The 26737-nt window shown below is 37.0% G+C and overlaps 2 protein-coding genes and 2 long non-coding RNA genes across 4 annotated transcripts; 2 read left to right on the top strand and 2 right to left on the bottom strand.

The window, feature by feature from the left end:
* Window positions 1-2519: 2519 nt before the first annotated feature.
* LOC103336714 (alcohol acyl transferase 1 allele GSd-like) lies at window positions 2520-4875 on the bottom strand. The gene is given in 3 exon segments (XM_016795528.2): window positions 2520-3001; window positions 3003-3605; window positions 4314-4875. Coding segments are annotated over 3 exon segments (1383 nt in total). The 5' UTR covers window positions 4758-4875; the 3' UTR covers window positions 2520-2665.
* A 5956-nt stretch (window positions 4876-10831) lies between these two features.
* LOC103336713 (trihelix transcription factor GT-3b-like) lies at window positions 10832-12340 on the top strand. The gene is made up of 2 exons (XM_089055836.1): window positions 10832-11262; window positions 11383-12340. Exons 1-2 carry the CDS (start codon window positions 10963-10965, stop codon window positions 11938-11940), a joined length of 858 nt encoding a protein of 285 aa, XP_088911962.1. The 5' UTR covers window positions 10832-10962; the 3' UTR covers window positions 11941-12340.
* Window positions 12341-13073: 733 nt separating this feature from the next.
* Window positions 13074-14135, top strand: LOC148915519 (uncharacterized). Its single transcript, XR_016128552.1, has 2 exons — window positions 13074-13431; window positions 13557-14135. It is a non-coding gene; the product is annotated as an uncharacterized LOC148915519 (long non-coding RNA).
* A 69-nt stretch (window positions 14136-14204) lies between these two features.
* On the bottom strand, window positions 14205-20267 carry LOC103336712 (uncharacterized). The gene is made up of 3 exons (XR_016128551.1): window positions 20127-20267; window positions 14917-15311; window positions 14205-14682 (listed from the first exon to the last, which is right to left on the bottom strand). It is a non-coding gene; the product is annotated as an uncharacterized LOC103336712 (long non-coding RNA).
* Window positions 20268-26737: the final 6470 nt, after the last annotated feature.

The following is a 26737-nucleotide window of genomic DNA, read 5'->3' as shown; positions in this document are numbered from 1 at the left end:
CAATCAAATCCCTAATAGACTCAATCTCTACAATTTGGGGAAAGAATAAACCCCTTCCTAATAAGAGTTTATTCTTTGCAAAACCCTAGATGCTGAGAAAATTCTAAAACTTGAGAAAATACCCGAAACTCTCCATATCTCTCTCTCCCTAGCCGACGGCGCCACCACCGCCGCCAGCCACACCAGTCTCCTCTCTCCATATTTTATATACACGGCTCCGATCATCACCCATGGCTCAAGCCGCCCAGTTCACACCATACATATATATCTCCGTACCCTTTTTTACCTATTGTTTTTCTTAGATTCAATCGACCTAACTTAGGCATCGAATGACATTTGCCAACAACCCCCAAGTATGGTCTATTTAATCCCTTTTTTTTTTTTTATAGGAATCGAGGAAGAGAGAGAATGAAGATCAAAGGTTGAAGAGTCCACAAGCAAATATTCTCCCGTGAAGATTTTTGCACAAACACAGGCTATCTCATGATTTTTCATCTTTTCGTTGAACCAAAAGAATTCAATTAAAAAAAAAAAAATCAAACGCAGGATTGGATGAGTCCCACAACTTTGAGTGGGTTTGATACCCACGTGCATTGAAACAACAAAAAAGTCAAATTGGCTTTAATCATAATCCTAGAGAAAAGGAAGTGATCAGGTTTTCAGAAATTGTGGGAAGAAAGTTGTTGGGCTTTTCAAATTGGAGTTTATTTTATCCTCAGCCTCAAAGCTAGCTGATAAATAGCATGACAAGGATGGAGATAGGGGAGTTTGACCAACCAATGAAAACTCTCAAGAGAGGATGGTGGCCCTTGTTTTTGTAGAGCTGATTATTCAATATTTGAATGAAAAATCCTTCACTAAAGACATCTCTAAGATCTATAGCCTATAAAGCACGGCAATAAGAAAGAAAAAAAAATGGGGGGAGACAGAGGAACAGCCATGAGGCTGCAAAGATTAAAAATAAAAATGAGGCTTAACACCTCTATTCCCTGCAAAGATAGAAGCAATTAAAGATACACATTGCATCTGCAACAAGGCTCCTCTCTTGAAGTCCTCCATGCTCGGTACCCATAAACCAAATTCTATAGATGATGAATCCCTTATGTGGTAAAACCCACAAATCATCATAGGGTCAAACCCACAAATCCACCACGTGAAAGATCGAAAGGAAAGAAGCAGCATGATGCCTTCCTTTTGTGATACAGCATGTCTCAAAACTTCACGGGCTCACATACTCAGGGCAAGATTGAGAAAGCAAAACACCAAGGCTTCACTCCTCGAAGGATCTCCATCTTAAGTTTGTTTGCAATAGTGTAGTTCCACTCAAATTCAAAGCTGAGTCATTTAGGGACTGTCAAATCAGTTGAAATGGGATTCATGGGTTTGTTGCACAAGGTCACAAAGACCACGCAACAAGTCCGAGAGCCCAAAACATAAAGTCTAAATTATGCATATTAAAATATTAGACTGTCAAGTGAAAGAAAATATCTCAAGATCTGACGTCTCCAATCTCGCATCTTAAGATTTGACGGTATTAAATATGATGGGCTTATTCCATTACAAGTCTCAAGCTCAATGGAGTGGTCCATTAAAAATATGATTGGCAAACAATTAGTCCGAGTTCTTAAATTCACAAATCATGGATTAGTGGGTTCAAAATCAAAATGCCCATTAGTTTCCAAGGTAGCAAATTAAAGCTCAAGTAGTATAAAACCACATCAAAAGCTCAAGTGGTGTAAAACCACATCAAAAGCCCAAGTGGTACAAAACCACTCCAAAAGCCGTACTAAGAAATGTGGGAATCAATCACTGCGGCAAGGAAGCTATTCAAAAAGGAGTGCCAAGCGGACTAACCATGCTGTGACAGTGACTCCTATCTAAGTAAATGATTGGTCTTGCCATGTGTCTTATTTTTATTATAAGAAAATAAAACTCTTTATCCAAAAAGATTTAAAGTTTATTTTTACATTTTCATACTTAAAAGAATAAAAAATAAAACTTGAATAAAATTTTAAAAAAATAGCCCCAACCCTTCCTCGCCAAGTCCGCCCACCCCCACTACTTGTCATGGTTGTGGATCATCTTCCTTTTTTCCCCATCTTTTATATCTCTATCTTTACCTAATAATTTATCAACACAACCTTGAACATTAAAAGGAGGCTTGAGAATAATCATCTAGTAGACCTAATAATTGCCATGGTTGATCATGTCTTTCTCTCAATGTAGGGTTCAATGAAATAGATTGAGGATCTAAAAGGAGGTGGGTTTATGGTATTGAAGAATAAATTGAATCCTCTATGGCAATATAGGCTTCATACGAAGGGCAATAAGCCAATAAGTCTTTAGGAATTTGGCAGTGATAGATTTCCATGGCAGTAAGTTGGGGAAGGGCCTTCGTCGTTCAGCCTGCAGGTTGCTATTGGTAGTGGCGCGGCTGATCGGCGGATGGCCAGCGGTGGAGAAAGTTTGATCTCGCTAACTTCACTCCAAAAATGGTCATCCAACTACAACACCAATGGTTTTTGTTGGAATAAAGCTCAAGCATACATTTAAAAGAGAAAAGCGGCAATGCATATACACACACATAAGCCTTTGCATGTAATGTATATGGTACATTCCGAAATCCATTGACATCTACTAGATATCTAAAATTTGAGAAAATTTGTTACATCCTAGACACGATCTTAGCTGATTTTCTGTCATATATATCCTCCATAGTTTGCACAGTCTCCCCAGTCATCCTCTCGAGCTCCTGCTGAAATCTCTCCATGTCCGATAATGGCAAGCATATTGGTACCAATACCCCATCCTCATCATTGCATTTGTGTTGAACATAGAAGCTAATCAAATTCAAGGCCTTCGCAGGTCCACCAAATACCGGCTTGCCCCAACCAAAACTGACCTCTCCAATACCTGCACGCGAATTATCGGAAACTATGAAGTTTCCTGTCAATGGATATTTTGGTAGTCGTCCTCTTATTTCCATAAGATCTGCAACTGATTCTCATGTACTCTTCATTCACTGTAGCTTTTGCCTTCATTACCAACTCCAACGCATATCCCAATGGATTTGTACATATAGCTTTAGCCTCTGAAACTGCAGCAGAAAATGCAATTGCATTGCCATAATATCCCAAGGGAAGACGTACATTGTGGCGCTTACCGACTGCACTGACTACGCATGAAAGGCGAACAACTTGTTTTGGATTCATTCTAAGTGCAAGTGTGCGGCATTTCCACAAACAAGCTGTTATCAAATCAAATGTAGTGCACGTTGATAACTGCGGTGGAATATGATTCCGAATGGCCTTTATCTCCTTGGCCCCAAAATAGAAAGATCGTTGGACCATGTTTGGCTTGTTAGTGCTTGGAAATGAGCCTTGAGCGTCAATCCCTTCTTCATATTCATGATGCACACACGTAATTCGTGGTGGATCTCGAGCACCCAAGAGCTCTCGCTCCCACACTGGTGTAGTAGATGGCGCTTGTGCACCTTGTGCCATCTCCCCAACGGCTTTCAAGAACTGGACAAGCCCAGCTGCGTCACACATTGTGTGATTTAGGCGCAATGCAAGTATAAAACCTCCACATGAAAGACGGGTTACCTGTATATTGTAGAAGCTTGAATTAATCACTAGGCTTTTTCCTTCATACTCTCAGTGAAATTTTTTATCTCAAGATATTTTGCTGCATAATAGATTCAGCAAGGGTCTTGTATATGAGTACTGCTAGGGACACCAAATATGTGTCCCAAATAAGGTGGCACAACCACATCATCAGATTTTAATTAAAATTAAGACACCAAATATGTGTCCCAAATAAGGTGCTAATCATCAATTTATTTATTTTGACAAAAAAAATTAAAAACTAATTTATGAATTAAGTGAAAAGCCACCACTTGAGAACACCCGTGTTTTACTTACAACCATCACTCCTCCCTCCATTGTGCCTGCCGCCTACTGCTTCTTCCTCAGCTGTAAATACTTAAGAACTGAAGCTAGATATTTTGTTATTAATTTTTTATATATCACAGTTTGTTTTAACTCACCTGATATGTACTCACCATTTGTACAATCTTAGAAGTCCGTAGATGGTTTTATTTGGGACCACACACACTTTTGATACACAGTTCACATGGTACAAATTAACAGTAATGGACCTTCACCTAGCTACTTCAAATCCATAAAGAGGCAAAGATTCCATGGAAGTAAATTCCAGCAATCAGAAACTTTCATTGTATAGAAGGGCCAAGATCCACCAAGAAATTCAAAAACAGATATTAATTAACATGCAGTTAACTAACAAATACTCACCTGAATCAGCAACAGAGGGCAACCAACAATCCCATCAGAGCCTGGAACATTATAAAGAAACTCCTCTAAGAATGGAGAAGGGGGTGCAATGGTGTCCCCGAGTTGCGCAAGCGTGACGTCAGCATTAGCCTCCATGAACAAGACACCTTCTCCGTTGCACTCCACCATAAGCTTCCTATTAGGTCCTTCCCTGAGCCTGCCAGCCAAAGGGTAGTAATACACGAGTGCCCGACTCAATGCTTCCCTGATCACCTCAACGGCATCGTTTCCTTTCATTGAAGGATTGTTCTTGTACGACATTATGACTGGAACCTGAAACCTAAGGCTTTCCTGGTCATCAATATTTGAGAGTAGCTTTGTTTCATGAGGTGTTGGCTTCGCCGGTGTTATAAGTTCTGGCTTCAAACGGTTCACCTGAAATAGGAGGGCGGATGGGGAAATCATTGCACAAGTGAGTGGGCTCAAAAACCTAGTACTACAAAAGAAAATTTTGGAAACTTTAAAATAAAAACAGAAGTGTTTGAGCTTTCGTGGCTTGGCATCAATTGATAGACGGTATATATTTATAGCGTTTTGGAGATTCTCTAGAACCGCCCTTTCCACCGGCCTCAGAACTCTATAATACTTGTGTCACTTTAATTTTCCATGTTACACAATCAACGTGCGAGTCAATTACGTATAATTATCACCAAGTTTCACTTACTAGAGATCTAAAGTCAACAACAGGCTCGGTGGAGTCATTTAATCGTGTCACTTTAAATTTGCTGAAGAAGAAAAGTAGACATTTCACCCCATTTTTCTCATCATTAATTAATTTGTACAATCTTTTTAAGAAACAGACATGCTACGTACAATTATTGCTCTTATTTGGGACCAACACACTGCTATTTTCACACCCGCCCGCCAACCTTCAACACCCCACCTACCTTATCTTCAAAATTTTAAAGACAAATTTATGCCTTTGTAAAATTACTTATAAGGTGTAATGACTTTAGTATTTCAGTGAAAATGCAGCCCTGTCAAGACACTGTGTGCCATTCGTTGACCATTCTGACCATTTATAATAAATTTATCAATCAATCGTGAAAAGAGCAACCAACCCTTTAATATTCCACGGATCTAGACTTCATTCAGTTAGTTTAGAGTCGGTGGAACATCCTTCTTTTAGAAGTATTTGGTCGTTATCCAGACGGCAGAGAAGAGTCAGTTAGCCCGCCTATTTATTCATTTATTGGCCGGAGCATTCCTACCTGTTTGAAAGAGAGCCAAGTCTTGAAAGCAGCCCATTAAATTTGACTAAAAAAATTATGATGAGGAATAATTATGGGTATTTTATCAAGTGATTTTGGATTGAGACTATTGAATTAAGTGTGTTTAATTTCAAGTTGGACAAAAATGCCCTTATACGTAACATTTTGTGATTTTTTTATATAGAAAAGTTGATAGAGGTCCAAAAATCCAACCAATAATTGGGTATAGTCCTCAAATAATTGTTTATTGATACAAGTCCCTTAACTAGTTTGTCACGTAGATTCCATTCCATCTTTGACATGTTGATTCAAACTTTTGCATTTAATTGATTTGTATTTAAATTTTTTTGTTCCTATTAATTATATCCTTATTGTCTAAAATGAGTAAGATGAGAATTTATATGCCATTATTTTTATTTTTGTTCACCCTATGGTAGAGGTATAGTATATACTCTTGTAGATAAATTATCCTATGGTGTAGGTATATTGTCATATTGCCTATTGGATAGGTATATATTTATTTTTTCATACTTTAGACAATAAATAATAGTATTTAATATACATTTATTACAGGTAACATACAATTTTATTTGTCTATTTTTGTATCTGACTTCTAAGTAGTCTTCTAATTCATGTTTCTAACTTATAGGTAGTATTCTAATTTATGTTCATGACTTATAGGTAACACGATTTATCACTAGTTTTTTTCGTAGCTAATAAGAACACTATTTACCTGTATGTTAGGTACATAATTTAATGTGGGTGCTTACCTAATTGATTAGTATAATATGTGGGCCTTTACTTTAACTGATTAATTTGTATTTTACCCATATATTAGGTAAATATTATCAATAAAAGAATTCCAAATTTAAATTCTGAAATTTAATTACAATTAAATAATTCATTCAAATTTAGATTTTCAATGTTTTCCTTATGTACCTCAAAGGGTAAAATCAATACAATAAAAAGAGTAATAAAAGTCAAAGGACATACATTTAAAACCAAAAACATGTAGACTAAACCCAATGACAACTAATCATTTTGGACCTAGATCTAAGAACCCTTTTCTTTTTTTCAAAGGACATTTAAGAAATTGAAGTGGGACTATACTAGTCGACTCAATGAACACATATGAAATCGTTTCTGAATTTTGGGCTAAAATGACCAAAATACCCCTATGTGTGAAAATTAATGTTCACCCGTTTTATGTTTGTTCATATGATGTTAGGGTAAAGTTCCCCATTACCTCGAAAACCATTGATTGGTCAACAAGTCAACTTTCTTTAGTGTGCGAGCGTGCCACTGTTAGCAATGAAAATAGCAGACTTCTAGTACTGATTTCTAAACAAGCGATTGTGAATTTGGGTGAGGAATATCTCCTAAGTAAGTTCTTTTCTTGCCTCAGACTGGTGAGAACTTCACAAGTTTTCACAATACAAAACTGGTAGCTCTGGCCAGAATAAATGATAAGATAGTGAATTTTAGCGAAGCGCCTTTTACAAAACTTAAAAAGGAAAACCAACTCTAAAAAAGACAAAAAGTGGGTTGGACTTCCATTTCTGCCTGGATAGATGATTCTAATAAGGGCTGGACTAGGTATGCATGTGCTGGACTGAACTATCAACACCTTCAACTATTAAGTTTCAGCTGTAAATCGATGCCAACGTTCGAGTTTGGCAGAGCTTTAATCTATTTCAAGTCCTTGAAGACTTTTTGAACGGGCAAAATTGTGACCTCTTCAATCTGGAAGGGGCGAAGTGGCTAAACTTAATGATTACTAAGTCGCATTACGATACATTACGCTTGATCGGGCTTTCCATAAATTTGTTAAGGTTTTCATATTTATAAAACCTGAACTCTGCTTGATTTGGCTTATCTGAACCAAATTTGTAACGAGAGAAACCTCGTTTTGAATGGCTTATTTCTCTAAGTCTGAATTGAAGTTGGAGATTCTGAATTGTAGCTGATTTATTTCTTGTGGCTCAATGAGCTTTTTGGTTGCTTTCAATATTTTGAAAGCTTTTGAGATCAAGTGATCATTTTGAGTTTTTGTTTTTGATTTTTTTTTTTTAGCCGTCCTTGATCTTTTCATCTCCTCTCATATTTATAGAAAATGCTAGAGTGAGATTTTTAATCTTTAAAATGGGCGGCAGATTTTTCTAAAAAAAAAAACAAGATCTTTATTTTTAAGTGTTAAAGAAAAGGGAAGTTGTCTTATTCTGGCAAGTAAACCATTAACAGTCAGTTCTAAAGCAATCACTTGTCTGTTTTTCTGGAAAGAAAATCTAACCCTCCTTTAATTCTAACTGTTCTCTGTAAGAGTTCAAACTGCCGTGATGGTTAGTTTGATTTTCCATATGAACAACTCCCTACACCCTACTTATCTCTTTTTTAGAAAATATAGCCTGCTTATCTCTTGAAAATGGCATCTGCTCTGGAGTAGAATTTTTCTGAATATAGAAAAAGGGTTTCAATCTTCTTTTGTCTGAAAAAGGCTGGAGACTTTTGCCTGTTTAAAACTTGTTTTCATTAATTCCCCATCAACCCAGTTGAAATTGCTGACTTTTCAAAGCTAGGTAACCACGTGGGTTGCCTCTGTTTTGGGTTCTCCTTTTCATTTGATTGTGCCATGCCCATGTTTGCGTTTTGGAACTTGTGGGCTGATTTCTTTTCTCTGTTTTCCGAAGCCCAAGTTTATTTTCGTGGGTCAACAGGTCCTGGCCTGGGCATGCAGGTTTTTGGCCCAATCATAACGAGAGCGATGGTGGCTGTCCAAAATTGACATAGGCTTTTTGATATTGGACTAGGTGTGCCAAATTAGGCCCAAACAAGAAGACACCCCTCTTTGACTTCGACCTCACCCTCCATATTCAAATGGTGCAGTTCCTATTTCTCATGGTGGACTTGGACAATGAAGTTGCTCTGAGAGATCGCAGAGGGGTGACATAGGTAGAGCGGGAAGGATGGGTGCATGTTATTTGTTCGTTTGTTTGTTTTTTTATTTATTAATAATTTAAGTTTTAATTATATTAATTTCTTGGGTTTTTTACTATAGAGGTCTCTGAACTTTACCTCGAGTTGCAATTGGGTCCCCGAACTTTTTTTTGAGGCAATTAGGTCATCCAACTTTCTCATCCGTTCCAATTAAGTCCTCCCGTCAATTTGTCCGTTAATTTGAGGGCTAAAACCGTCCATCTTAATTAAAATATTTTAAATTTTAAAAATTGAAAAAAAAAACTGAAAAAAGTGAAAAAAATAATTAAATAATATTTCATTAAATAAATAAATAATACAAATCCAAATCTCTCTCTCTCTCTCTCCCTCTTTCACTCTCTCAGCTCTCCCTCTCTGTCTCTCCTTCTTTCCCACAACCCATTCCTCCCTCCTCCTTATCCCACCCCCTCAAAACCAGATCTCAACCCAACTGCAACCCACCCCCATCTCCCAATCCAGTAGAACCCACTTGCTACCCCCACCCCAAAAGATGCAAAGTGTTCGATTTTTTTTTCTTTTTCAATTTTTGAATTTGCACAGAGAGAGAGAGAGAGAGAGAGAGAGAGAGAGAGAGAGAGAGAGAGAGAGAGAGAGAGAGAGAATCTGGATGGTCTTAGGTGAGGCTAGGGTGGATCTTAGGTGGTTGTATGGTGGCATTAGGCTTGCGGGTTTCTGAGTTTTGGGGTTTTGCCTCTGATTGCTTATCCTTCCTAGGCAGTAGGAAAACTAGTGATTGGAATTTTATCAGCTTCTTGGCTAATTGTACTAGCCTAGAGGTCTTAGGTCTTGACACTAAATCATTTTGGTGGGGAATTGCCAAGATCCATAGCCAACCTTTCTACCCAACTAAAATCTCTTACTTTGGGGGCAAATTTGATGCACGGTAGCATCCATGGCGGCATTGGAAATCTTGTAAACTTGAGTGTTCTTGCCATGGACTACAACTACTTCAGTGGTAGTGTCCCTAATAAAATTGGAAAGCTTCAAACGTTACAGGTATTGTATTTGACTAATAACAGATTTTCTGGGTCAATCCTATCAGCCCTAAGCAACTTAACTTCATTGACAAAACCCTACATGGGGCGTAATAGGTTTGAGGCAAGTATACCACAGCCTTGGGAACTGTCGAAGTCTACTCGAACTTAACCTTTCTAATAACAATCTAACAAGCACCATACCCAAAGAGCTGCTCTTAATTTCATCTCTTTCAATTTCTTTGAGCATTTATAACCAGGATGGCTTGAATGACTTTTGTATTTGAAAAACTCACTCTCATAATCAGGATTGGAGTTTTGTGGGTGGTGGAGAAGGCTATGAAGATGGAGGTGGGGTTGTTAGGGTCGATGATGGATAAAGAAGGTAGAGTTGGGGTCGATAATGGATGAAGAATCCGAAAGGACGCTTTTACACCCTCATTTTGACGGACAAATTGACAAAGTTGGATGATAGGACTTAATTACAACTCCAGGCAAAATTGAGGGACATCTACAGTTAAAAACCTTAATTTCGTTTTAAATATATTATACTTAATTTTATATTGAAGTTAATAATTTTTAACTTAATATGAAATATTTTTTTAATTAATGAAACTGACGGAATTGAGACATTGGACTTGATTTGTTAATAGCTGCAAATACAGTGAACGAATCGGTAAATTGAAATCACAGTGACTAAATTTGATTTTGAGCTAAACCTCAATGACCAAAAATGTAATTAACCCAAATTTTTTTAATAAAAACCCAAACTATGAATTTAAATTGATCTTTAATAAACCCATGGGTTTTTTCCAATGAATGCTTCATGTTATGGGTTTAAATTTAATTTTTTATTTTAGAAATAATGGTGTATGGAAAGATTGTTCTATTTCAAATTTACATGGTGTGTGGGAAGAAAGATGGTAGAGAAATAGGATATATGTGGAAATAGCAGCACTCTAGCACGTCATCAACTCGGGCCGGAGAGGGCCCAAGAGCCACAATCCAACTCCATCGTGCCAAGTCCAACCCGGGCAAGGGGTGGGTCCCACGAGTCCGAGCTACTGCTAGACAAAATGACAAAAAAATTGAAAAAATTCCAGATTTTTCTTATATAAATCTTAGTATATTCTTTACTTCTCACACCAAAAATTCTATACAAATTAATCTCTTCGTATCTCATATGAATAGTAATTGTTCTTACCTAACTTAGTGGTGAAAATAAAATTGCAAATACTATCACTATTCACATAAATAGTGACAGGACAGCCTTTACCTTGCCCTTGCCTTGGTGGAAGTGCTCTAAAACAAATAAGAGTTAAGAGATAGTGAAGTCTGGCCGGGGAAAGAAAGTACCAATCAAATCGAAGAGCAAACCCAAACTGCTGTTCCGAGAGCAAAGAAGCAACGACGTCGTAGGGTGGGGAAGAGATGTATGGGGCAGGAGGAGACGAGGAAGAGGGCATAGGAATGGGAATGGGAAGTGGAGGAACAGGGATGATGAAGAAGATGATGACCAGTCCTGCAGGGGGAGGGTCAGGACAGTGGGCCCCAGAGGAGACGAGGGAGCTGATCGCCATCCGTGGAGAACTGGAGATCAGGAACTCCAATTTGGCGAAGCGCAGCAAGGCGCTGTGGGAAGCAGTGAGCTCTAAGATGGTCGAGAGAGGCTTCAACAGAACCCCCGAGCAGTGCAAATGCAAGTGGAAGAACCTCCTCATTCGTTACAAGGTATGAATTTTCAGAATTCGCTGTACCACAAAAATATCCAATTGAATTATTTTAGGGTTTTGGCAGGGTTTAGGTTGAAATTCACATAACAAACAATAGTTAGTAACCCTAATTATTCAGGGGAAGGAGACGTCTGATCCGGAGAGTGGGCGGGAGTGTCCCTTCTTTGAGGAATTGCAGGCAGTGTTTACTGAAAGAGCAAATAATATGCAGCGCTTACTTCTTGAATCCGAGACGGGTTCAGCCCGGTCCAAGAAAATGGGGAAGAGGAAATTGAGGCCGGGCCGATCCTCGGACGAGTTCTCAGAGGACCCAGATGAAGAGGATGAGGATGATAAGAAGAGGAAGGGTGAAAGAGTAATTATGCCAAAAGCAACCAATGCTGCTAGTGGGACTAGTAGCAGTATCCAGGATATGCTTAAGGCGTTTTTTCAGCAGCAGCAGAGGATGGAGATGGAGTGGAGGGAAATGATGGAGAGGCGGGCGCAGGAGCGGCGGATGTTTGAGCAGGAATGGCGGCAGAAGATGGAGAAGGTGGAGAGGGAGAGGTTAATGGTGGAGCAGGCTTGGAGGGAGAGGGAAGAACAGAGAAGGATGAGAGAAGAGAGCAGAGCTGAGAGGAGAGATGCCCTACTGACCACTCTCTTGAATAAACTTATCAATCAAACTAATTTTTAACTCTGAGAATTGAATATGCCTTTTGGGTTCATCTTGTGCTGGCTTGAGCATGGAAGGTTGGATACTAATTTACAAATTTGTTTGATCTAACTGAAAGTTAGAATTGTGATTTGGAAAGTTAGGTGTTGGGTTTATTTGCAGTTCTTGGCAGAGAGTTCTGGGGTTACTACTACTATACATTTCTCTGTTACAAAATACCAGGAAGTGCTCATTGGCAGAGAGTGTGTTGGAGCAAGTGTTATTTATGTAAAGTGGTTATATTTTTGTAGTTGCAAATGGAGATTGGAGATTGGAGATTGAAGGGTGAATTGTGTAAAAATCAAAAGATCTTGGAGATTATAGTGAATGAGACTGCACAAGTTTTGTAACAAGAGTTTTTTAATATGTATTTTCTGAATCATTCCCAAATGTGGTTAGCTCTGAAAGCTCAGTTTGTGCAGCAATGGGATGAAGTTTAATTATTTCTAACCCAATATCCCATCATATATGCTGGAAACATAGAGAAAAAGGTGATGTAATCCAACATTAAACAAAATCAATACAGACCATCGACCCTTCTGCCCATTTGGCATTAATATTACTTTATACTTTGTGATTCGCTCTCCTTAGCTTGGACCCCTTGAGAAAAAAATAAATAAAAATAAAAATAAAAAATTGCAGCATTGTCACCAAATCAATTATAGATTTTTTTTATTTTTTATGTTTTATTTAATGAAGAAGCACTCTAAGTGCTTGCTTTTTCAGGAATCACTTAGATTAATTATGAAAATTTCAACGTTTTTATAGTAAAAATGCGTTTACTAGAAGCGCTTATGAGCAGAAGTATTTTTTAGAGAAGTACTTCCAAATGAGCCATAATTTTTTTAAAATTTTTTTTTTTAACTTTTTATCCAATTTCTTCTTGTTAACTTCTTTGTTTTGCTCTTTCCACTTTTCTCATTATTATTGAAAGGTTGGTGTCGGCTCGTAGCCTTAATTCGAGTGACAGAAAAAAAGGGAAATTGTTAAATTGGTAACATGAGTTAGACCTGAAGAAGACATGTTCTCATATCACTCAATTTATGTTATCTATAACTAATGGAAACACAATTTCAGCCAAACAAGAAAAACTCGAGTTCCTTTTTTCCTTTTTCTTTTTTTTTCTTTTTTTTTTTTGGTGTGGGTCAGAACGATAATGCTACCTCATTCTTCATTAAAATAAGAGTTTGCATCAGTTGCCAACGAGTCAAGCAACCACAGAAGCTCTTCGTTTCCTACACAGCTTGCAACAGCCCCTCTCTTAGTTCTTTCTATTTCTTAATAATCCACCACTATATTTTTCTCTGTTTTCCCCATCTCCCTTCAATTCATATCCATTATTTTCAGTTTCTCTCATCCCTCTTTTCTCATATTATATTGTAACCCTAAGAATCAATCTCACACTAAAAAGCTCACAAATTGTCTTTGAGATTGATGGTAACCAAGAAGGGAGGAGCATGAGAAATTGAAAAGGTAATCAGATTTATAATTTTTTCTTTATATTTGTTCCTACCCAGCAAACTATTGTTTCAATTTCTAATATGATCAAAACACAAAGAGATACAGAGTCGAACAATTTACTTGCGTTTCATGCGTAGCAAGCGCACGTGGCAATGGCATGAACCCACGTGGATGTCTCCCTGTGGGATGGCAATGCATTTGCCTTCACATCTCAAGTTTCAACGGTCCAACTTTTGTGTGAAAATCCGTTGGAATATGCGTTGGAGTTGGTGAACACGGCAGAATCTAAAATGAGCGGAGAGTACATAAAATCGCTGGCAGTTCTTATGGTGATCCGAGGACGACCTCTGGGAACTTTGTAGTCCATGACGCAACACGTGTCGGTTTTGGAGAGGTCGATTTCGTTGGGGATAGCCAGTGTTTGCTGGACCTGCCAAATCCCTTAACTGGATAAACTTGTATGCTAATTAAGGCTCAGCACAAAAACAAACAAGAAAATGGGATTCTGGCACTAACACGCTTGCCATTGTTTGCGGTGGAGAAATTTCAGCAGGAACTTGAAAGGATGATGATTGTGGAGCCTGTGGAGGATCATTATCAAGTTAAACCTACTAGGATTATGTTCACACTGTAATGAATACCGCTACATTTTAAAATAATTTCGCACGATTTTGATATGGCATTCATATCCAAAAACAAATTGTTTCCAGATTTAATTTAAATATGTTTCTCAATTCAAACTTGTAACATCTCCGAACATTATGAAAAGAAATACCAATAGACCATGAGCCAATTGGTGTCATTAACTTCGCTTATGCGTTTAGTATTGAAGGATTTGATAGCTGTGGAAATCCTTAACCACAATATTCCAAGCTTTATACAGAATCAAACGATGTAACTATCTAATTCTGGTGCTTTTCTGTCGCTTTGATACTTTTGATCTCCTCTTCTAGCACTTGCTCATGCTGGACTTTTGTTAATCAATGATCTATATATAAAGGATTGTGACATATTTGAGTTTATAACGCAAAACAAACAAGAGTAGCAAGGCCGATCAGACTGTTTATGCAAATCTGAAATCCTATCAGTAGAACCTGGTCAGCTTTCACAATAACATAAATTTCGAAACGCCTCTTCTCCTCTTGTGGAAGATGATTATCAGCTAGACCAGTGAGTAGCTGGTTCTCAATGGTTTCAAAGATCTCATCCGGCCATAGTATTGTGCAAGTAATCTCAGCATATCTGATTCTTTCTCATTGTGGGCTTCAAAATAGAGAACAAAACATAGAACACTAGTCATTAGGGTACCAAACTTTTTCTACAACAGTCAAATTCAAAGTTGCCCAGAGATATTGAAAACTTGACAGGTTTTGCCACCTGAAAACAATTGGGGTTTTAAAACCAACAATGCTCGAAAGAGGCTAATTTTCATTTGGTAACATACATCCCCAAGGGACACAAAAAATCTTTAACAAGGGAGAGAATTAAATACTCAACCTGGGGCTACAGCACAAAATTTCTGGTTTCTGTTAGTATCATTCTGTCTCCCAGTAGAAACTTCAAGCTAGCGGTGGTTAAAGGCATATGGTATAAAATGGACAAAAATTTTATTTCACAGCTCACATAACTCTAGATATGACAACATTAACAATCATCCTTCATAGTCATACAACGTTCGCGAAGGGAGCTGGAGAGATTTAACACAAGTCAATGTATAACAAACTTTCTGATACGCATCATAAAACACAGCAAAGGATTTTTTTTACTTCGTTTTTTATTGTCATACTGTATTCCACATGCGATAGGGGTCATTCTGATTCAGCTGGAGGCTTTTCTCTGGGATGTTTGGAAGCATAGTGATCGCCAAGCTGCTTTGGATTTGCAAGTTGCACCTGAAAATACACATTTCATTCGATGTGGTGCTTAGTAGACTGTCAAAATATATATATAAATAAAGAACCCAGATAATTTTTGCTAAACATGCATTGTCTCCATACCATAACTATACACATTCCAAGTCCTAACAGATCATAAAAAACACTTGTAATACCGCGTAGACAAAAGATTGTGACAAACCCAGTCACATTCAGAATTTTAAATCACAGGCCATTCCCACATATGACGTGACATGACATAACATAGTTGCAATTCTATACAGAAACAGGATAGACAGCTGGCATTCCACTCTAGCTTCTATTGTGTGCACCCTCAAGAGAATCATATTGCCAATGACGCTGAAAAGCACGTGAAAGACAATCTGATGATATACTCAAGAGACATGTAGGAAGCTCCCTGCAAAACCTTTATACGGAAGTAGAGGGGATTCTTTAAATGGAGGTCATTCAGTAAGTCTTGGTATGAACTTGAGCTCACCATACCACTATGGTGGATATACCGTCTTAGGTTGCTCCTCGTCCATTTCCGCCAAAGTTTCCACATATAAACTATCAGGACCAATTGAGACAGATCCGACATTGTATGTCTTATCAAGGGACATCCACTATTTCCACATCCTTTCATTCAGTTAGGTACAGACCCACTATCTTAAGTGCATCGCAAACCTCTTTCAATGATATACAGGTCGCTAACTCTAAGGCAACAGCTCTTCCAAAATGGAAACCCAATGATACTTTTTCAATTGCATAAGTCAAAGAATTGCATTTCCTTCAAAGAGATCTGGTAGTGACATTGCAGGACACCCTGCTTACTCACTTTTAAATAAAATGTTTCCTTTATTGACCTTTAAATTGGAGGTACCTAACTTCACCGTGATATCTGTCAAGTTGCAAAGCTCGAATGCTTACTATTGATCAAAATTCAGTTCCCTTTCCCTTAGTTAATTCTAATGTGTGGGGTCCTCCTGTTAATTTATATGGGTCTAACAATGCCCTGTGACATTTATTTATGGCTATTCTCAAAAAACTTGAATTTATGTGCTTACAAACAAAAGTGAGGTTTTCTCTCTCTTTCAAGTCTATCATAACATGGTCCACAATCCTCACCCAGTTAAATTCTAGAATCCAAGTCCCCAATATGATAATGGGCAGAATATATGAAGATATTGTCCATTATCCATAAAACTATCTTATACTCGTAAATAATATGCGGTTGCTGATGGTAAGAATTGTTGCCTTTTACATGTTATAAGATCTCTCTTGTTTACTACGGATTCATCAGTTTAATACTGGGGGTGCTGTACTAACTGCACATAACTGATCAGTAGGATGTCCTCTGGGGTCCTTGCATGCAATATCTAGTCAATGTTTGTCCAACAATTCCCAACCTCTCAAGTATTTGGCCATTTTCTACAATTCCTATTGTCCAACAATTCCCAATCTCTAATTTTATTTCCTCAGATTTTCTCTCACCCTCCATATCATCCCAGCTCCTCTAGGTTAACTTCAGTTTACTTCCCAAACTCTACAGGAAACTCTACAGGATGATTTGAATGATCCCAAGTGGATCGAGACAATGGAGGAAGACAATCAAAGCACTTCATCATAGTTGCACTTGGGAGTTGACTGTTACCCAGACAAAGAGATTGTTGGCTGCATGTGGCACATGAAACATAGGGCAGAGGTATTCATAGAGAAACATTTTTCTCATGTAGGCAAGATGGATTCCATCTAGGTTTTGGTATCCTTTGTTTCCAACTTACAGTCCGAAAAAATATGTTTCCACTGGATATTTAAAAGACAAGGTGTATTTGGATATTCTCCTGGATTTGTGAGCTGAAGCAATCACCGAGAGCTTGATTTGAAAGGTTCTCAATATTTATAGCAGAATTTGGCTACCACAGTCAAAAGGACCATACCTTATTCTCAAAACATTCTCACCACCAAGGTAAATTGACTTAACTGATTGTATATGTCAATAGCATTGTAGCTACTGGTGAAGAGTTGAAGAAATAGGAAACTAAAGTCTCACTTAGGAAAGGAATTTGGAATCAAAGACTTGGGTAAATTAGGGCAGTTCCTAGATATTGAAGTTGCAACAAATCAGGGCATCTTCATCTCAAAAAGGTCCTTGTCCTACTTCAAGTGACAAGATTGTTGCAATGTAAACAGATGAAACTCCTACTGAGATAGCAAAACCATAAGTTGGAGGATACCATAGAAAACACTGCCACCGATCGAAGGTCGTTAAAAAAGACTTGTAAGGAAGCTAGTGCACTTGTCTCATACTTGACCAGATATACGCTAGCCCCTTTCAGTGTGATCAATTTACCTTGAGTAACCCATATGTAAGATGTTTACAGGATTCTGAGGACTTAAAATTAGCACCAGAAAAGGGGTTTCTTTTTCCAGAGATGATCATCAACAGGTGGAATTCTATATAAACATGTATTGGTTGGCTCAGTCACAAATAGGAGGCCAATATCGCACTACTCCTCTTTTGTAGTTGGAACCTTGGTAACATGACACAGAAAAGAGAAGTTAATGGTTGCCAATTTGACACCAGGAGGTCAGTTTTGGGCCATGACCAATAGCCAGTCGGGTTTGAGTTAATTTGGCTAAAATCCTAGTGCACAAGGGACCTGTAAAATCATATTATGACAACAAATTATGACAACAAGGTTGTCATCAACATTAAAAATAATCCAGTCAAACATGAACAAGCTAAACACATTGAGGTGGATTCACACTCCAAAGAGAAACTAGACTTTTCTGTAATCTACACTCCTTTTGTGAAGACAGGACGGCAACTTGTTGATGTATTCACAATGGGGTGTTTAGTACTCTTCCATTCATTGGTTGATGAGCATGGTATACGGTTTCTCATAGGTTTTCAAAATACTGCCAAAACACATGCTATGTCATTTTTTGAAAGTAAAAAGTTAATGGACATCAGAACGTTTTGGGCTCCTCTATTGTATGAAGATTTTTTTCCACCCTATGTTTCCAGTCATCTCTCATGTCAACTTTACTCCCATAAGTTCCCTCCACTAGCATTGCTAGAACAAAAACACAAATGAAACACACATGCTCAATCCTTGAAATTGAAAAAAAATATATTATATTGAAAAAAGGAAAGTGTGGAAGGCGAAGGGGGGAGGAGGTTGTGGTCCTCCAAGACCATAGCCCACCTCTTCTTATTCTTACGCAACACCATTGTCTTTCTCTATTGTCCCATCTAAATTTTACCCTCAAGCATCATATCTCTACACCCTCACATATCATCCCAGCTCCTCTAGGTTAACTTCAGTTTACTTCCAACCCAATCAAACTCTACAATGAAACTCTACAAAACCTGATTTAAATGATCCCAAGTGGATCGAGACAATGGAGGAAGACATTATCAAATTGCATCATCAAGGTTGCACTTGGGAGTTGCTGTTACCCAGACAAAAATTGTTGGCTTGTGGAAATAGGGCAGAGGTATTCATAGAGAAACATCTCATTATGGATTCCATCTAGGTTTTGGTATCCTTTGTTTCCAACTTACAGTCCAAAAAATATGTTTCCACTGGATATTTAAAAGACAAGGTGTATTTGGATATTCTCCCGGATTTGCGAGCTGAAGCAATCACCGAGAGCTTGATTTGAAAGGTTCTCAATATTTATAGCAGAATTTGGCTACCACAGTCAAAAGGACCATATCTTATTCTCAAAACATTCTCACCACCAAGGTAAAACTTAACTGATTGTATATGCAATAGCATTGTAGCTACTAGAAAAAAAGTCTCACTTAGGAAAGGAATTTGGAATCAAAGGGGTAAATTAGGGCAGTTCCTAGATATTGAAGTTGCAACAAATCAGGGGGCATAAACTTCATCAGATCCATCCTTGATGTATACAAAAAACACAAGAATATTGCAACGAACAGTCTTGGTCCGCTATCATTGTGCTGTATAAGCCAAAATCCCATAAAATATAACTTATCTGTTTTCCTGGCCTCTAAATTACTTCTTTCTTAATCTGTATAAAAAAACACCTTAAGTCTAAATTTCTCAAGGATGTTCCCCTTAATATGATTATTCTGGATTGTTCAGCTCATTGAGCTCTGGGGTGTTCGGTTTCTCTGTTTCTTTGTTCTCACTTTGTAGCAGTCTTTGGTGAGCCTCTTGTCCATCATGTCATGTACTCCCTTTCCTTTCTGTAATAAATTTTCGTTCTAAAAAATAATAATAAAACTATCATACAAATTGGATCCGGAAGAACACTAGCAAACTCCATAGGGTCCATAAAACTAGAATGACCACAAAGTGAAAAACATAAATCTGTATTTGCTTCGTCCGACTTACACATCTAGATCGAAACAACAACTAGAGTCACTTATTTGAACATAAAATCTCACTATGAACCTTCATACAAAACTTTCTCTACTTTTGTAATCTGTGCACGGCAATTAGCACCATGTCACTTCAAGCGCTTTCTTTTTTCACACAAAAAGAAAGAATAATAACTAGAACAAAGTAAGGGGAAAACTGATCAACCCATATATACCAAGCAAATTGACACATGAAACAATACTCATCGTTGATTTGGCCTTTCTGGTATAATCTATCAAAAAAATAACTTCAAGACCAAGAAGTTGGGCTCCAAAATATAAATATCACAAAACAAAACAAAAAAAAAAAAAAATTGGGTTGATGGGTTGGTTTCGTAACACTAAGAATTCATCATCAATCATCATAACTAAATTGGAACATAACAGAAAAAATGCAGGAAAAAAAAAGACCAAGAAGATCATGATGATGATAATACCAAGGTGCAAATGATATGATAGGTAGGTAGGTAGGAGCGGTATAGACCTTGCAAATAGGACAAGTGATTTTGAGAGCAACGGCTCTGGCCTCAAATTGAGACCCTTTTTGCTTCTGATTCTTCTCCGCATTTCGTTTTTGCGCTTCAATCTTCTGCTTTCCCCGAGTCATCTTTCCCGGTCTCTCTCTGAGGCTCTGGAAGAGGCAAAATGGGTGTAATTCTTATTCAAAGAATGAGAAGAGTGAAAGAAAGATAAATTTGGTGATATGTGGGTGAGTATTTCTTCTATGCGTTTGCGTGTGGTGTGTGGGCCCCAACCCACGTTTACGATGAGTCCATGAGCCACCAACTTTGCTCCGGTTGGCTGCTGCCCTTTTTAACCCACGTGGCATTGTTTTCTTCATTTTTTTCTTATAAAAAATCCAACTTTGGATTTAGAAGTACTTATCTTAGCACTCGAAGTCATATGTCCGATTCTTTTATTTCTAATATCACTTGTGTCAAAGTATAAGTCAAACCTTTTTTTGGATCATTTAACAAAACCTGAACTTGGTTCTAGTTGGAGATCACAGAAGGTATTTAGGCCATCACCAGGTGGAGAGGGCTACATTTAGTCCTTTAAAAAATAATTTTATAAGGAATAATGTCATGCTACATTTTAAACATCTCCAGCAACAAAGGCTAAATTTCATATTTTAATAGTTTTTAGTATTATGTAAACTTATTAGTTAATTTAATCAAACTACTATTTAAAACACATTTTAGAAGAGAAAAATATTTTGGGAAATTTAATCAAACGTGATTACTATTCTTTCTTGTTCTTAAAACAACTTAAAAATTAATTTAAATGGAAAAAGATGAAGGATAGTTTGTAAAATAATGAAGAGACTGTGAGAAATTATCTAAAAGGATTTGAGGAAGGATAATATGAAAAATGATGACGATGTTGTGAGAAATTATGTAAGAATGAGATAGGTATTTATAATAAAAAATTATTTTTTAAAATTTATTATAATTATAAAACTTAAATAAATAAACTAGCTGACGTCATCTTTGACGTTAGCTCCTATCCAAAATATTTAGCCTGAGTTGGCCAAAGGGCCATTGACCTTTTGTGTAGTCCTCCCTTGTTTTGTAGCCTTTTGTGTAGCCTACTCTTGGAGATGAATTTTGAGAATTTTAGGCTATAATTTAGGAATTGGCCCTCACTTGGAGATGGTCTTTTATCTCAAATAAGATATAGCTTCATTATCTAGCATGGTATTCCTTATTTCCTTGAAAGAGATCTTAAGTTTGATTACCAAAATTAAGTTTCTAGAGGAAAACAATGAAGATGGCCATTAAGTTTCTAGAGGAAAACAATGAGGAAATTAAGGAATTTAATAGATGACCCAGTGGAGACCGACATTCTTTATAATGTCATCTATAAAGTGATTTCAAAAGTGCTCAAAAGCTGTAAGAACAAGTACAGTATTGGTAATGGAAAGGGGTTTTCAAAATGTTGTCTTTGAAAGTGATGCTTTCCAAATTGTTATAACACTTCAAAGTCACTCCATGATAGGTCCGAAAGTGGTGGAGGATACCAAGAGCTTGCTAACACAAGGAAGGTTTTACCCATATGTACTACTAATGGTGTAGCTCATCGTTTAGAGCATTTTGCCTTGCATATGAAGGAATGATTTTATTTCTGTGTATGAGATTGTAATTGACCAAGAACTTCCTTTGCCCTTGATACGAGTTCAAACCTCTTGTATTAGATAAGTGCTCACCACTTATCGAAAAAACACTCATATATATATATTTTTTTAAATCATAGCCTCATCTCCCCCAATAAACACTCCTATACTTTGAGGTGGGAAGGACCCACTCTTCTTCCTTCCATTCTCTCTTCCTCCCTGCTCCTCTCTTCCCCCATTTTTGACATAAGTTTTCCCCTTTTTATCTTCGTTTTGTTATGAATCCATCCATCATTATGTCTTAGCGTCAGATCTCCATCACTATCATTATAAAACCAATGAAGTCCTTGTGGAAATATCTAATACCGAAACATATTGGGTAATTAGCTGACTCTTTGGGTTTTTTGTGTAGTTTTCATATCTCCTTTTCTGAGAGTCTATATTGTAAGAGTTTATTTGTATTTTTATGGCTTGATCTAACGTTTGCAATCTTAGTTAGAATGCCTATTCTAGAGTTTCTTTCATGCCAAAGAGAGAACTTAGCATCCGTTATCTCCTTTGCTTTTCCTTAGGCCCTATCCAAAAATATTTAGCCTGAGTTGGCCAAAGGGCCATCGTTTTGACAAAAAATTCAAAATTTTTTGTGTAGTGAAGCCGGAGGGGCATGGACAACCCCTTGTTTTGTAGCTCTCATATGTGGAGAAAAATTCATGTGTAGCCCACTCTTGGAGATGGATTTTGAGAAATTATTTGTAATTTCCGTTTTATTAAATTTAAGGTCCTATTTTTTTCAAATTTCCAATACTATAATTTGGCCAAGGTAAAAAATCTTTTAATTTGAGCCCTTGTCCCACGTTGTGTTGGAGATGGTCTTTTATCTCAAACTCCACTAAGACTATATTGCTCTAAATGCAACAAATGCAATTTTTCCACATCTTTCCTATAACCCTCTTGATAGGCAACAAATGATTTTTCCTTCTCCGATCGAGGATGCAGAATTGTTTTGACGAATGTCGTCCACCTCAGGTTGATTCCATCTGCTAGGTAGTGCCCATTCCAGTAGATGGTATTGTTGATTTCATAGGTAATCTGAGAGGCTTGACCTCTTAAAACATCGTTGAACACTGGAGATTGACCGAGCACGTTGAGGTCGTTTTGAGATCCCACAACTCGAAAAAGACATGCCTAACCCATGTATCGAATGATGCAATGGCTTCCAGAATAATACTTTTTTGCCATTTCCTATTCTTATAATCTCTTACCAGACAGTTGAGCAATTCTTCCATTGCCAGTGCATACAGATCAATGCTTCCAATCATGGGAAACCTCGAGCTTCGGCTTTTTGTAGAAGCTTTTGGAAGTTCCTATACATAGGTTTGTAAAGGTAATCCCTTGTGTAAGAGTTTTGATTGCATCACAGAATTTGACCAAGCTCTCTAGGATAGTGGATTTCCCATCCTAGTAATCTCATCCACTGGTCTACAGATGTGTCAAACGCCAAAGACATTTGTAAAGAAACTGTAAGCTTTTGCTCGAAAGAAGCCCCAAAACCCAGTAGCATCACATTTCTGAATGAAGTATGCATCGTAATTGCAAACATCATGCATAATTTTATTGAACAAATGGGGCTGTATTCTATATCACCTCGAAAATTAAGTAGAGTACAACAAATTTGGGATAAAGTGAATTTCCAAAATATTCTTATAGAATGCCTATATCAGTCCACGTTCTGGCCCCGGCCAACTTGTGATCCATAGTGGTGGCCTTGGCTTGATAGATCAAGCATATCCATTGTCATGGCAACTTGTTCATCATCTTCTTCCTCCTCCCTTTCTTCTTCAGCTCGTCTACTTCTTTCTTTAATTTCTTGCTCTTGCCTCTCTAAGCATCTCCTCATGTTCGACGTTGAGAGTGTACTATGAAATCTAAAATATGAGAAATGAAAGGATAGAGAGGATATGGTGTGAGAGGTCTAAGTTAAGCCTCTGGTTTTATAAAGGGATTTTGGAGATAGAAATGACACGTGGCGCAATTTTAGAGAGTGAAAATCTTATTTGAAATTTGAGATATGAATTTTATAATAAATATTGACACGTGGCAACCAAAAATCTTCTCCAAATTAATCGTTTAAGTTTTTAAAAAAAAATCATTTGTTTGGTGATAGTGATGAATGAAATTTTCCTATTTGATCCAAAGAAAAGATGTTTAAAAATAATAATAATAAAGTGAATAGTATTTGCCTTTTGCCATGGCAATGGGTAGAAACACAACAAGCCTTTTGCAAGGACTACCACTGTTCACGTGAATAGTAACAGCCTTTGCCTTGCCCTTACTCTTTGCCATGATAAATAAGTGGAAGTGCTCTTATTTATGTTGAATGATTTACGACATTAGTATGACAACGTAGGTCCTCCATCATTTTCCTAATTTTTCCTTAAGCTTTCTCATCCTATTTTGTACTTTATTCATACATATAAAATTTAATTATTTCATTGTTTCCTATGTCTAATCAAATCCTAACATTATTATTATTTTTTAAAATTTGTACAATTTTGTCAAATTCTTAAATGAAAAATAAATTATCTTAATAGACACTTGTGCTTCAAAATTAATAACATTAGGGTACCATGTGATATAGTTTTTAAGTTCCATTCGATCATAGTTAGGGGTTGGAGTGATCACAATATGTTCACTTATGAAAATAATCACTTACTTAATTAGTTGGATTTTTAACTTCATTATTTGAATTGGGATTCTCTATTGACATTTTTTGTGTTTGTCTTGTACTTATTTAAAAAACTACGTTGTTTTACATTTGTATATAATTGTATTCAATAATACTCGAGATACAAACTTATTACACCAAATTTTGGTGAGCAACTAATGTTACAACTTTTATTCGTTGTGAATAACGAAGGTTAGAGTGAGCCCATACTTGAAATAAATGAAACATTGTCACATCAATTGTAATTTTAGAATTTGTGTAATATGTTGTTGTCTCTAGTACTACTCAATTGTATTTTCTAAATTTAATATAAAGTCCAGGATTTTTATCGCAGATGGTCCCTCAGGTTAGCAAAATTATCACCCTTCGTCCTTAATTTTTTTTTTTTTTTGTGACATTAATAGTCCTTAAAGTTACTCTTTGTACATCAAATTGGTCCATATCATTAGCTTCCATAAATTTTATGTTAAAGTGCTGACATGGCACATATATGGAGCTCACACATCCAATTATGTAAAACAAAGTGAATTTTGAATAAAAGATACCATAGAAATTAAAATCTAGATAAATGAGATTAATAAAACTTCAATTAAAAAAAATCGCAGTCATCCCTATGTCTCTCTCTGTCTCTCTCTTCCACGACCCAAATCACCCCCCAACCCTAACCCCAACAACTGCAACCCACCCACCAACCATACCTGCAACCCACCCCAATCCTAAATCTCATACCCTAGTTTCTTAAATTGAAGTTTTAAATTGATTTTTAGGTAGACTTTTGGCAGTGTAAGAGCCCTTTCTTCTGCTCTCACTCAACTCAATGCCCATGACCAATTTTGTATTTGCTGCCATCTTCTTTACTTGATTCTTTCTTGGAAAGAGAGAGAGAGAGAGAGAGAGAGAGAGAGAGAGAGAGAGAGGGTCGTGTTGCGGCTCTAGAGAGAACATAGAGAAAGAGGGCAAAAGAGGAGACAAAGAAAGAGAAAGGGGAGATACAGAGCGGTAGGGGAAGGGGATGGATGGTTTCAATTTTTTTATTTATTGAAGTTTTAATCTCCTTTTTCTTAAATTTTTTATGAATTTTAATTTTTATGATATCTTTTATTTAAATCCACTTGGCTTTATATAATTGGATGTGTGGGCTCTACATATGTGTCATGTCAACACTCTAACAACATATTTGACAGAGTTAACGATAGGGACTAATTTGATGTATAGAGAGTAACCTTAAGGACCATTAATGTCAAAAAAAATAAAATAAAATAAGGACGAAAAGTGATAATTTCATTAACCTCAGGACCATTTGCATTAAAAAGCCTAAATTTAAAGAGTGTTGTTATTTCCACCCACCTGTTCTATTTCCCCACCCATCTTATCTTCAAAATTTTAAAGACAAATAACCCTTTGTCAAATGACTTCTAAGGACTTAGGTGAAAAACCCTAAACTCACAAACCCACATATTCTACCATTTCACAAAAAGAAAAAAATAATTATAAAATATATATTTAAATAGGTGTCTGATATCATATCTAGAGGTCCGCAACGTTGTTGTCCTCCATTGTTGTTGGCTCCAAGAGAGAGAAAGAGAGGGAGAGATGAGAGAGATCGCTGAGTAGAGAGAGAAAAATAGGTGGTTCGAGTAGCAGGGGAGAAGTGGGAGAGATGAGAGACACAGTAAGAGAGAGAAATGAGGGAGATATGAGAGAATGACGGGGTTTAAGTCGCAGGGGTGGGGGACAAGAGAGGAGTAGCTGAGATGAATTTTCTTATTTTCTTATTTAAGTTTCAAATTGATTGACAGCTGTCCATAAGTGATTGGGTGGAGAATTTACTTGAATTCATAATTAAAGTGTATTTTAGGAATAATAGTGGGTGGAAAGATAGGATTGTTAATTTTCAAATTTACATGGCGGGTGTGAAAATAGAATAAAGAGGTTGAAATAGCAGTACTCATTCTAAATAGGGAATAGATTATGGCCTAATAAATAACTAGTTTGAAAAAAACAACTATGACTTAATAAGTGAGAAGTTACTAATGACATTCGTTTCTTTTCCTTCTAACAAATAATGACATCAGTTCATAATTAGATTGATGTCTGGACACTGCATTTACATTCTACCATCAATCTTTAAACCCCACTTGTAGCAAATATAAATAACATATTTACATATCCTTCAAACTGCAACACCTAGAAGATGTATTAAATTTCCT

This window comes from Prunus mume, linkage group LG7 (genome assembly GCF_029339155.1).
Source record: "Prunus mume cultivar Tortuosa linkage group LG7, ASM2933915v1, whole genome shotgun sequence".
Lineage (NCBI taxonomy): Eukaryota > Viridiplantae > Streptophyta > Magnoliopsida > Rosales > Rosaceae > Prunus > Prunus mume.
The sequence above is the reverse complement of the archived record's forward strand: the minus strand, read 5'-3'. Positions and strand labels throughout refer to the sequence as shown.